Consider the following 12,906-nt stretch of genomic DNA (forward strand, 5'->3'; position numbering starts at 1 on the left):
AAGAAGAGCTACACAGCCAAAAACAAGGGAAGAAGATCCACTCTCCAAAGAGCTGTAAAATTTATTGTGTATTGTGGCTTTTCAGAACGTCAACATTGGCACTGAGGATAACAGATACACAGAGACCAGCTTCAGTCTCCCGCTTGTCAGCCAGGAAGAGAAGGTGTGGGGCGGGGACACAGCTGCAAAGAAGGGCATCCCAGAGCCAAGCAGCAGTGCAGTCAGACAGACAGACGGACGGTGTGCTGGGGGAAGGGTGGCTGGTGACATAGGAGGTGTGGCCCACTAGACTGTGGTGTGGTAGCATTTCTGGCTCTCAAGTCCAGAGCACAGATGAGAGCATTTTTCACATCATTACAATATTCTGTGGTTCTGGAGGCTGAGGGACATGGGAGTCAGCCACGCAGGTCACAACGATGACCAAGAACAGAGAAAAATTGAACAGAGAAGGCCTGGAATCTGCCTGACCCTATCCAATGTGGGTATGGGGGTCACGTCTTAACTCTTTGCTAACACAACAGACTTCTATAAAGAAGGTTCTTTTGCAGCAGTCAGTCATGCAGACCCTAGCTCTACAAAGCTAGTCTCATAGCCCCAGACTCTGCAAAGCCTTTCTGCTTTTACACAGCCTGGAGCTCTGAAGGGGCCGTGACCTCTCTGGAGCAAGCACTGGAGATGGCAGTGTGGGCCAAGGGAGCCAAGAATTGTCACTTTCTCAGAACCTCATGGAGCAGCAGACCACCCTCCCCCTCCCTCCACGCCTACCAGGGGGTCTGTCCTAGTCCCTCTCCAGCAGCCACTTTCAAGGACTGGCCTAACTGGCCATGGGAAGAGATAAAGTGTGGTCCAGCATCTGGAGTTTGGCCAGAGTTGAGGGTCCCACAGCCAGCAGCCTGCAGGGGCACTGTTGGTTTGCTCAGGACACCATGCCTTTGACAAGCCCCTCCCTTCGAGGTCCTATAGCCCACATCCAAGGGATCCCACTTTTCAGTCCAGGGTTGTTACCCAAGAGGGTAGGTGTGCCCCTAAGTCAAATGAATCCAGCAAACTCCTGCATCAACCCATACGCAGAAGCAAGGACAGCCAGTTCAGCCCCAGAGGACAGTGGGCACATTCAGCCTGGCTTTCGGCTGAAGCCGCATTACACACATGAGGTTTCTTGTCTAGATTCCCCACCTGGATTGCAGCCGCATGCGGTCCTCCATACGAAGGCTGCAGGGACAGCTGGGGGCCTCTGCAAGCAGGACACATGCACGGTGGGGAAGGGAAATGGTGTGCACAGTTAAACTCCAGCAGTAGCTCTTGACGGACTGGCCCCATGAGTGTGACACTGGATGGAGTGCCCCCACCCTGAGCCCAGAGGGAGATCTCTTCCTCAGTAAGGCAATTATGTGTACAGGGGAAAACAGGGGACATCTCGGTGACAACAAACTGATATCCCAACGTGATATTTCCCAAGATTCCTCTGAGAGAGGATCCAGTGTCGGGCCAACGACTCCTTGAGAAGTGGGTGTCCTGGGAATGTTCTGTCAGGACAGATCTGCAGGGCTCAGGGTCCAGCAGGGCACCAGGGTAACCTATACTTTAAAAACCGTATGTGCATACACAGGCATGGTGGCCTGAACTCTAAAAGATTTTCAAGTAATAAAAAAAAGTGCTGTATACAGGTTATCACCTCTTCTCCCGTTAGCTTTCTGCAGAAAATGGGAACACCCTGCAGATGGGGAGAGGTGGCAGGGTCACTCCAGGAATTCCAGCAGATTCACCGAGGGAGGGATGAACCCTAGGAGATCTCACTACACACGCACACCTCTTTTTTTCTCATTCACAGAAGACACAATGGCAGGCCCTCTAGGGGACCCAGCATAGCCCACATACTAATTAAATCCTGGCCAATGAGACCCCAACCCCGAAAACGTGATGAGGCAGTCAAAGGGGATGGGTCCAGGAAGAGAAGTTATGCCAGAGACTGAGGGATGATGGGCTGGTGTGTTGGTGGCAGTCTGTTCTACCCTTTTGGGCTTCCTGGGGGGAACAGCTGGCCTTGTCCCTTTCAATCTTGGGTTGACTGTTAATTGGCTTCTTGAACTGAAAAATCAATATTGAGAAGAAATATATGGTCTGAGGTCAAGCAGCCATTGCCCCCCGGCCTTTCCTACGTGCCAGTGTGGAACTGCGTACATCCAAGGACGCTGGGGTCCAACCTGCTTCTGCAGGATGTGAGCCTCTGTACCCGCCCCGCCCTGCACCAATTTTGGGGAGTTGCTTTGGCTTTAGGGACACACCTTGCCCCCAACACTGAACCTTTATAGAGTTTCTGTGTTTTAAAAGAGGAAGGAAGAGAAAAAAAACTAAAATTCCTTCAGTAACAGTTTATTTTCATATTGGGAAAGGAACTGGGTGCCTCCGTGGGGAGGGGGCGGGGGCCGGCGGTCCTGTCTCAGCTGTAACCCAGAGGGACGACGACATGGGTCCCCTTCGGCAGGGAATGTGTAACTGTTCACAGCCTGTCTGGACAGAAGCATCCATTGGCTTGCAGGAGCATGGCCCTGGGGAGCCTGGCTTTCCTGCACAGTGGGGGGGTCCTCTGAGCCCCGGGGTGGGGGTGGGGGAGTGGGGGGACACCCCCCCTGCTGCTCTGTTCAGACTGAAACTCAACATTTCTCCAAGTCTCAACACACTCTCTAGACGTTTCCATCAAACAAGCACTGATATATTATATTAAAAAATAGTGCAAAATATCAACATTTATATAAATAGCTCTAAACCCCTGCTTTGTAGGGTCTTTTTTTCTTTACAAGGTAATACACACTTTCAGAGTTGGCACTCAAAAAATTGCCATTTTTTTTCTCTTCTAGTTCAGAAAACAACTTTTTTTTTGAATAGGCCTCTTCTAATACAAAAATACTCCTGCTCTCCCACATACAGAGTCTCTTATTTTATATATATTTATATATATATATAATATTGCAGATCTTAAACAAAGGTTTTGTGCAAATATGTCTTTAAAGTTAAGTAAAACCTTCATAAACAAAAGGAGTTAAGCATTCACGCACAGAGCTCAACTAAGAACAATGAAGAAAAGACTGGTGGAGCATTTTCTCTTTTGCCTCCAAGACAGGGCTCAACAAAGAAACATGGTATCTTTTTCATTTTTTCTTTCTTTCTTTCTTTCTTTCTTTCTTTCTTTCTTTCTTTCTTTCTTTCTTTCTTTCTATCTTTCTTTCTTTCTTTCTTTTCTTTCTTTTTTTGCAAGCTTTCTGAGCTTCTGCATTCAGACCACACAGAACATGTAAATATTTATACACAGACCGGAGAACTAGCACACGCCTTACAGCCTGTGTGTCCCCTGCCTTCCTCTCTCTTCTCTCTTAAGAAGTGCGGAGTGTTTTTTTTTCTTTTTTGCGGTTTTGCCTAGAGGTGCCCCAGGCCCCCGCTCCTAGAGAGGGTGACCTTTCTGTTTCTCCTTCTCCTTGTTCTCCAGTGGGGCAATGTGAGGGTGATGGAGCCGGGTCCCTTCTAGCAGGGAGGACTGCCCGTTACTTTGCTGGTGCTGCTGGAAGGAGGAGCCCGGGTAGTGACCAATGACCTCACTGTAGGTGGGAGGAGGCCCCTCCATGCGCCCGCCGCTGCTATAGCAGGTAGCGCTGATGCCGGAGTTACTGCTGGGGGGACAGGGGCCCCCCAGCATGCTGCTGTCTATGAGGTCACTGTCGAAGATGGTCCGGTTGGGGGGCGCGCGCACAGACTCTCGGTTCAGCTCCAGCTGTTGCTCCGGGTCCCGTAACTGGAGGGTGCAGGGGCCCTGGTAGGGTGGGGGCTCCTCCCCATCAGACAGCGAGATGGTGGGTGGCAGGGCAATTTCGTGCTGCAGGTAGGGGTAGGTGGGCTGGAAACGGCTCCGCTGGACGAAGGGGGGCACAGCGAGGCGGTCAGTGGGCCGAGGTGGGGCATAGACCTGTGGCTGGAGCGGGTAGAGTAGGGAGAGAGACAGATTGAGATTTGATGCCCCGGGTTCAGAGTTGTGTGGGCTTGGGAGGGGTTGCCCCAGGTGAATCCCCGGAAGCCCTTAGAAACAGGTCTGGCTGAAGATGCCACTGCGAGTGTGGGGGGTAGGGGGCAGTGAGGGAGCTCCTGGAGTCAGGGAATGCCTGGACAAGGCCAGTCCATTGAGAACAGAGGAAGGGCAAGGCTTGGTCTTAGTCTTACCTCCGGCATTCCGCCTGACACCGTGCTCTCCGACGGCCAGAGGCATCCTTCCTACAGGAGGGAAAGGGATACAGGGTCAGCAACAGACAGGAGTGACGTCTTGGGCGCATACACTTCTCATCCTCTAATCTAACCCCATCTGTGTGGTCCAAGGCAAGGCCACACTGGCGCTGTTGCCTCCTCCCACAGCTCCTTTCTAAGGCACGAATCTGATCTGTGGGGCACACCCTCTCAAAGCCTGCAGGCAGCTTACCTGGGCATTAAGCAGATCTCTACTTGGCTTATAGGAAGCCCAGTGTGGCTTGTCTGACTGCCTGCCTCCTGTCTCTACCAGGACTGCTTGCCCACAACGTGGGTGTTGACTGTGCCCACGGTGCTTAACTCTGACCTCACAGGTTCAGCATCTGAACATGTAGACGCATACACTTGGCTAGAGAAGTTAGTGAATTGGATGTTGAATGTCACAATCCAGCTGACCCTCAGGGGGTAATCAGAAAGTGACAGGCGCTACACACCTCCCCGTACAGAAACCGGTTCTGACATGCCTCAATATGCTAAGCCTATGCCACAGGCCTTTGGACTGGCTACTCCACGGTGGGGCCAGGTCTCTGTTGACATTCAGTGCACGGGTCCCTACAGACTCTATAATTTAGAGCCTCTCACATTTTTATTATTAATAAACAGATATGGAATCACTTGCGGGATGGCGGTCACTCGTGAGTGGGTCCTCAGCAGTGGGGGGGGGGTGTCCCAGGAAGGGAGCAAACCCTCCCAGGAAAGAGGGTGTCCTTGCTAGGGCCAGTTCTCTGAGCAGTCCTGAATGGTTCTAGTGTAACTCCTGGCCTGCGGAAAAGCCGCAGGCTTTAATTTTGGCTTTATTGAGATGTACCTACAGGAGTAACTCTCAAACATTCAGAGCCTACAACGTGGTCAAGCATCAACATCCTATCACCACAATCCAGGTGAAGAAACATCTTCCCGCCACTCTAAACTATACTGGGCTGCCATTTCTGCTGAGTTCTGAGAAGTTCCTCCCAGAGCTGCAGAGGGCCGCAGTTCACCCAGTGGCCACTAGGCGGTTCTAGGGCTTGCACGCGCAGAAGAGTATCTTTCTCTAACAGTGAATAACCCTGGCTGCCCTGAAATCATAGAAGCCAGACGCACAGGTGTCTCCTGGGGTCCCACCGACTGGAGCCTCCCTCTCTCAGGTCTCCCCTAATATGCAACCACCCAGTCTACCTTGCTTGAGCACCTCTGTCTGCTGGATGAAGACGACAGAGCTGCCCTCCAGCCCTGCCTTGCAGACGTACCAGGTTTACACACCTAGACAGATGTGACTTCTGCTGGAGGAGTCAGTGGGGTCCCATAAGGAGGCTCCAACAGGTCTCATATGCTACACCCACCCCCAGGGTCCTCCCTCTGCTCTGGCTTGCCCGTTCCCACAGGGCCCGCTCCTTCCTACCCACATTCTCTCCTGTATCTGCTTCTTTCAACGCCAGCCCCATCTACCCACTGCCAGCTCAGCAAACCTCAGAGCCCTCAATCTTCCCTCAGTGATGAGCTGTGACCTGGAAGTGTAAACTGAAATAACCCCTTCTTCACCCAAGCTGCCTTAGGTCATGAGGTTTTATCACAGTTACAGACAAGCAACTTAAAACACCAGCCCTTTTCCTTCCTACACCCAGCCTCGTCTCTGCTCGCAATCCCCTGTCTGCACCGCTCTCTTTCCCTGCAAAGCTGCGGTTGTGCCAGGAGGGACTACCATATCCCCAGTGCCTACGATCTAGCACATGCTTAAGTTACAGCAATCGGTTAACCGTCTCTTAGCATTCCCTAACCCTGGGGCTTCGGGCAGCCGCCGAGGGGAGGTGAAAGGCAGGGTTCGATCCTGTAGTCAATGGTGCCAGCCCCAGTCAGCAGTGAGGACAGCCCCTCCCTCCCTTCTTCTAGAAGTGTGTTACTTGCTCTACGATGGCTTTGGGGCTCCTCGGTCCCTCCACACTGTCTGGGGGAGGGGTGGTGGTGCTGGCTCCTGTTATGCGATCATTTCTCAGTTAGGATACCTGAGTTCACCGAGACTTCTTCACAGTCTCTCCCTCTGCACCTCCCCAAAGCAGGAATCTGCCGGCCATTTCTACAAAGGGTCCGAATGAAAGTCTCTGTATGCATGAACTCTCAAAGAATAACTAAAGACATTTATACCGGAGGGGAAAGAAACCAATCCCAAATGGTCTCTGCTTTGTTAAATCCTAATGGCTCACAAACACTAACAGGCGTGGCTGTGTGCCAATAAAACTTTATTTACAAACCTAGGCATATAGCCCTTGGGCTAGGCCAGCTTGTTGAGGCCTGACATGCCCTCCTGGCTGCAACTCCAGACGGAGAGCTGCTGCCTGCCTGGAAAGTCCCTTTGGTCTGCTTCCAGATGTGGCTTTGACTGTCCCCTCAACTCCACAGTGACAATTGTTCCCTTCCTGTGGACAGGTGGTCACCATCGATTTCTACAAAGCAAACCTCTGGCAGGTGGAGACCTGAGACCCACCCTGCCCCAGGCTGAGAAAGGTCTGACTGACTCCCTCTGAAGCTGCGTACAGATCCACACCAGGGCGTCTGCCCTGGCTGACCCCTGCATCTGGTTTTACTACAGTTTTGTCTTTGGCCCCAGAACAAGGATTCGTGGCAGGCAGCCCTCCCACGGGGAGCAGGAGACCTAGGCCAAGGGTTGACCAGAGTTTAAAGCATGGATCTATCTCAGACCCTAGCTGAGCTCCTGAGGTGACCTCATTGAAGAACCACACATCCCGGGGGCGATACAGGGTGTGTGGAGGTAGGAACCAATTGTCTCAATGAACACTTGAAGTTGCTGGACTATGCGGGTTTGTGGGTCATCCTTGCACCTGACCCTCATGCTGATCACCCTTCGTACTGTTTGCCATGTGGAAAAAGCATCTCACGGAGAGATCGAGAGATGGGGCAGCGGGGATGGGGGGGTGGGGAGGACTTGGCCTCTATGACACAGTAAGGGGAGGGTGAAGCTGAGACCTGGGTTTAACCAGGCAGGCCCACCTGCTCCTTCTGTTCCAGGCCTGGGGAGAGGTGATCTTCCCGTAAGGGGGCTGTGAGGGGATGGATCTGTGGCCCTACTCACACAAGTAGGAGGGGAGCCTCCACCCCAGTTGCCAGTGATATCCAAGGGGCAAGGCGCTGGGTAGGCAGGCGAGCCTAGTGGGACACACGGAGCCCAAGCAGACAACAGCTGTATCTAGGTCTCTCTGGGATGGGAGGTCACAAGGCCTGGAGACACCTCAGATGCACTATGTCGGAAAGACAGGGAGTCCCAGGGGAACTGTCACCTGTTCCAGGCCTCCCCTGGGTCCCCTGTTTATCCAGCCAGGTGGCCCTGGGAAGACAGTGAAGGAGACGCTCTCTTTGAGGCCCAGCGTCTGGGGAGGAGGGCCAGGTGCTTGTCTGAACTACAGCAGCTGAGCTAGGGTGTCCACGCAGCCTGGGCTGCTCTCTCTGCCATCTGTACCCAGGGCCTCCCTTTTCGCAACCCCGCACTCTAGGCTAACCACGCCCCACAATGGGCTGGGGGATCTTCACAGGGCACCTCCGTGAAAGCCTGTTTGGCCTTAGGCAAGCACCCCACCCACCTCTCTGAGTCCTCCTTTCTCCTCTGAGAGGGTGTGAGCCCCTCGTGCTGCTGCTGAGTGAAGAACACTGACCAGGCAGCTGGCAGTGTCTATCGCTAGGTAACAGACACAACAAAGGAGCCAGGTGAGCCAGGGCCCGGCAGGCAGGATTCCTATACAGCAGGTGGCGGCTTTGCCCTGGGGCTGTGTCCTGAGCCTCAGTCAGGAGTCCTGCTTCTCTGTCACAGCTCTTGCCCTGATGAACTGGTGACGCACTGAAACTGCTCTTGACGCAAACAGAGATGCCCAAACCTGCCAGGAACAGCCCTGCTTCTCGGGCGACGGCCAGTCCTGTCTTGGCTTAGCCCTCAGACTCTAGGTGCCTCTGCCAGCCTGGGGCACTCCCCCTCCCCAAACGGGGGCACCGTGCCCAGCATGGCTCAGCTCACACCGTCCTCCCTGCACCTGCTGGGCCATCCTGGAGACAGGGCTGCGTATATGCTAGCTTCCTCCTGTCTTAGGTTTCCTATCAGGCACTGTGAGCCTCCCTTCACCCCATGTGAATGCCTGAGGGCTGGTCAGAGCTTCCCAAAGGAGCCTGAGGTCACAGTCAGGAGGGGCAAGTCCCACCTGCAGGAGATGACTACCCAGGCACTGGCTCTGGAGTCCAGAGAGGACGCTATTGGATCCCAGGTAGCCCCTGATGCTCACAGCGCTAAGGCATCAAAACTCATGCTTATAATGTCAGCTAGGAATCCTCTCTGGTACAGTGAGTGTCCCTCAGTAACAGAGGGCAGTTTTAGGATTCCCAGCTTTGCTCGGTGTGTGTGTGTGTGTGTGTGTGTGTGTGTGTGTGTGTGTGTGTGTGTGCGCGCGCGTGCGCGCGCGCACGTAACTCTTGCTTGCTTGCTTGCATAGAGATCAAGCAGTCCTCTGGGTACATTAAGTTACTCTAGGTGACTGCCCTTGGTAGGATATAAATGAGCTAGGACTAGTTACACAGTCTCACTCAGGTTAACAAGGGAACCGGCGGGCTGGGGATTTAGCTCAGTGGTAGAGCGCTTACCTAGGAAGCGCAAGGCCCTGGGTTCGGTCCCCAGCTCCGAAAAAAAGAACCAAAACAAACAAACAAACAAACAAACAAACCAAACAAACAAACAAAAAAAAAAAAAAAAACCAAGGGAACCGGCACACATGGGAATGCTTGCCGCCCCAGGACACTGAACCCTGATCCCAAGGCTGGCTATGTTTCGGTCCTCCCTCCCTCCTAAGAGTGTCAGGTCTCCAGTTCTAAGGCTCAGAAATGTTCGCCTGCACTTCTCATGCACAGCTTCCCCCAAAGCTGGGAGCCCCCTGCGTGGGGGCCCCCGCCTGAGTATGACTTTCTGCCACCCAGTCCTAGGATGGTCCTAGGATGGTCCTGCCTACAGTCTCTTGTGCCAGGGGAGCTTGGGCACAGAGAGAGTGCTCAGCAGAGAGCTAGCGGGTGAGGCGTCACATGGATGAGGTTGCCTTCCAGTCAAAGATGGCTGGCTCACTATGTCAAGCCTGGATTGCCCAGGAGGCGCCCAGTGCTGGTTCACCACACCTGAGGAACCAGATGAGGCCCAGGCTGTGGGAGAGGCTTCGGTGTCTGGTTGCTTCCCTGGCCTCCCAGGACACTTGGACTACACGGGCCCAAGTGGTGTGTTGGTGAGAGGTTGGGACCGCCACCTCCTTCCATCTAGGTCACAGCCCTAAGACCTGGGGGCATCTTTCCCACACCTCTGTCCTGGTGGGCACCCAGTCAAGCAGCAGCTGCCTTCTCTTCACTCTGTCTCATCTGGCTTCTCAACGGCCTCAGGAGACCTGACCTGCCACCCTAAAGCTGTGCCTACTCTGCCCACAGCTATGGAGACCACGCCAGGTCCCACCCAGCCCCGCCTCACACAGTGGGGCTCCTCTGGGGAGCCCGCAGAATCATACCTGACACTTCCTGATCCCTCTGGGAAGGCACTGGGAACCATTTCTGGGGAGCAGTGCTGGGCGCACAGGCTCAGGCACACCCTCACTTCTCCCTCAGAGGGGCAAACCCATAGCTTCCCTCCAAACCTTCGCGTTCCTGGGCCTCCTGCACCTCCGAGCACACGGAGCCTTATCCGCCTCCAGTTCCTGCTCCTCTGACTAGAGGAAGCGGCAGGCTTCTGGGCCCTTCCTCATCCCCATTCCCATGAGCGCCCAGATGGGGGGTGGTGACGTGAGCGGTCTGTCAGAGTGTTCTGCGCACATGTCTGCGCAGCAGCCGGAATCCTAGGCCAAGGACCCGCTTACCGAGGACAGTCCTCCGTCGTCTCTCCTCCGGGCCTGGCTGTGTCGGCTGATGAAGGAGCGGGCTGACAGCTTGTAGTGGCTCAGCAGGCACGTGATCATCACCACCATCACCATCATCACGACCACGATGACCACGATCTGCACGAACTCCAGCTCCGCTGTGGGGCAGAGGGGCGCGTGCGTGAGACTTTCGGGTCAGCAGCCAAAGGCTCCCATCTACATAAGGCTGAGGACTCGGGCACAGGGGAGAACACAGCTCAGAGACTCTGTCCGGAACACGGCACGGTCCCAACCATGGACGTTCATGAAGACTCGGTCTGACCCTCAGAGATGCTAGGCCTGGCCTGGCTCTCAGAAAGGGACTTGTTTTTGAATCCCTGTGCCTAGGGTCCTTTTACTTCTGGGGCCTGGAGAGGGACAGTGGGAAGAAGAGGGGCTCCTGTGGGGCTGGAGTGGGATGTGGACATACTGCAGAGGCAACACATGAGTGCGCATATGTAATACTACAGCCCAGTTCAGGGCTCTCCAATGCCCTGATACTCGCACATCCCAGCAAGCAATATGTCAACCTTCCCACCCGCGAAACAACAGCCCACTGCTCCCACATACCCCAACCTCTCCAACACCAACCATACAGAATCCTCCTCCACACACCAGCCATACCCAACCCTCCCCGCTACACCAGCCATTCCCAACCCTCCCCTCCCACACACACCAGCCATTCCCAACCCTCCCCCCTATACCAGCCATTCCCAACCCTCCCCCCTATACCAGCCATTCCCAACCCTCCCACACACCAGCCATACCCAACCCTCCCACACACACCAGTCATACCCAACTCTCCCACACACACCAGCCATACCCATCCCCTGCCACCAATATCCTACCCTGCCTGTATATTCCCCAAAAGACTATCTCAATACTCCTACATAGTCCAACTCCCCACCAGCACCCCAACCCTTCCACACACCCCAAAAACAGCCCAATATTTCAGCTCTCAACCCTTCTTCATCTACCAAATAGCCAAGTTCCTATGTCATCACTCTCACACACTAATGCCGAAAACCTCCTGAACACCCTGAAGCAACAGTCCAACACCCCAAAATAATAGTCCTGTATCCCAATATTCTTCTTTACATCAACTTTCCAACGCTCTTACGGGCTCTAAAACAACAGCGTAAGGTCTATAATCCTGTATGCCCCAACATGGCCACGATGGGGTCAACACTCTTAAATCTCAGATGCTCCACAGTCTTGACACTCCTCAAAACAGCTCACCACCCCTACACACCTCAGCACCCCCACATGCAGCCCCCCAAAATACCTCAATACTCTGACACCCAAAAAGATAGCAGAAAATGGGCCAAACTTGCTACACACACACACCTCAGACACCCCAGGAAACACAAGGTCTCTCTCTCTCTCTCTCTCCTCTCTCTCTCTCTCTCTCTCTCTCTCTCTCTCTCTCTCACACACACACACACACACACACACACACACACACATACACACACTCACACACATACACACACATACACCATTAGCCACACAGATAACATTTAAGAACACACACCACACAAGCACACAAATGGGCTCCTTCTAGTGAAGGCCTTAGACACGTTCCTGGTGCTGCTCTGGTTGGGATTCTCGTTTATTTCAGAGGCCCCATCCCTGGGCCCCTTCCACACCCCTCCCCGTTTTCCGACTTATTTTATTTCCCCTCTAGAAGGAGGAAAAGCCCTCCGGTGCTGGGAAGGGAAAAGGCTATTTTGATACTGCTTAAGCGGGTGCTTTTGCTGACTCCGATGGGCCGAGGCTTAGCAGCTGGCTGCAGCTGGTGCCAGTAGAGCCCCCCAGCAACAGGCAGGGTGCCAGGAGTCTTGCAGGGCACTGGATTCAGCAGAGAGACAGCAGGCAACCTGAAGGCCCTGCCTGAGGCGGAGGCCCAGGGATGAGCCTCCCCAGTCATGGAGGGAAGACCTTGGGGGAGCACTCCCTGCTGTACAAGAGGGAAGGGACCCCGAGGCCACCAAGTTCAGTTGCAAAGTGGCTGACTCAGCTCTGTGTTTACCAGAGAGAGGAACTGAGGAGAGGTTGGAAGCCAACACAGGCCCAAACCTCAAACCCAAGCAGGATTAGCTCTCTCCTGCCACCACTATGGTTTCCTTGTTGCTCTGGGCAGGGTAACACATCCAAGATGGGCACTTTACTGTGTGTGGATGGGTAGCAGCTCATAGAGTTTTCCCTGCCATCTCTGTCTCAGGCTACTCCTCAGCCCCAGCCAGTCTCTGGAACCCCACAGGTCTATCCCACCACTGGACCACTGCATGTGCTATGACTGACTACACTTAGGCAGGGCCCATTATGCTACTGGACACCTTAGCACCCAGGACGCTTCTCCCACAACAGAATGACCCCTGTGAGTCCGGTAAAGCTTAGATTGACCCTTCTCCTGACGTAAGTGTTTTCTCAAGCCCCTCAAGAGAAACAGAACCACAAAGGAAGTATCACAAAGTCCAAGTGCCCACGACTAGGGCTCCAACCCAAGCCCGGGTTTATACTTGGTGCTTCTGAGTCAGGCTCACCTCCTTCACCCTGGAGGAGCCAAGTGGGGGTGTTGAACTGCGAGGACTCTGTTGAGACTCACACACGACTCAAAGAGGGGCCCCTTCTTGTGGAGACTCAGGCACCCTTCTGCACAGAGCCCATGGGGCCATGGTGAAGTCCAAGACTGGGTCACTGCAGCTATGCTCCT

The 12,906-nt window shown here is 54.1% G+C and overlaps 1 protein-coding gene across 2 annotated transcripts in view; it reads right to left on the minus strand.

Moving 5' to 3' along the window:
- Positions 1-2,357: 2,357 nt before the first annotated feature.
- The window catches only part of Pmepa1 (prostate transmembrane protein, androgen induced 1), a 48,457-nt gene continuing 37,908 nt past the window's right edge, over positions 2,358-12,906 (minus strand). The window contains exons 2-4 of one of the 2 annotated variants that reach the window (NM_001413584.1): positions 10,152-10,309; positions 4,210-4,260; positions 2,358-3,964 (exon numbers count right to left, since the gene is read on the minus strand). In NM_001413584.1, the coding sequence (NP_001400513.1) occupies positions 3,440-3,964; positions 4,210-4,260; positions 10,152-10,309 (734 nt within the window). In that variant the 3' untranslated portion in view covers positions 2,358-3,439. Of the gene's footprint in view, positions 3,965-4,209; positions 4,261-10,151; positions 10,310-12,906 lie in introns of those variants that run through there. The other variant, NM_001107807.3, reaches the window with a different exon arrangement.

Source organism: Rattus norvegicus, chromosome 3 (assembly GCF_036323735.1).
Source record: "Rattus norvegicus strain BN/NHsdMcwi chromosome 3, GRCr8, whole genome shotgun sequence".
Taxonomy (NCBI): domain Eukaryota; kingdom Metazoa; phylum Chordata; class Mammalia; order Rodentia; family Muridae; genus Rattus; species Rattus norvegicus.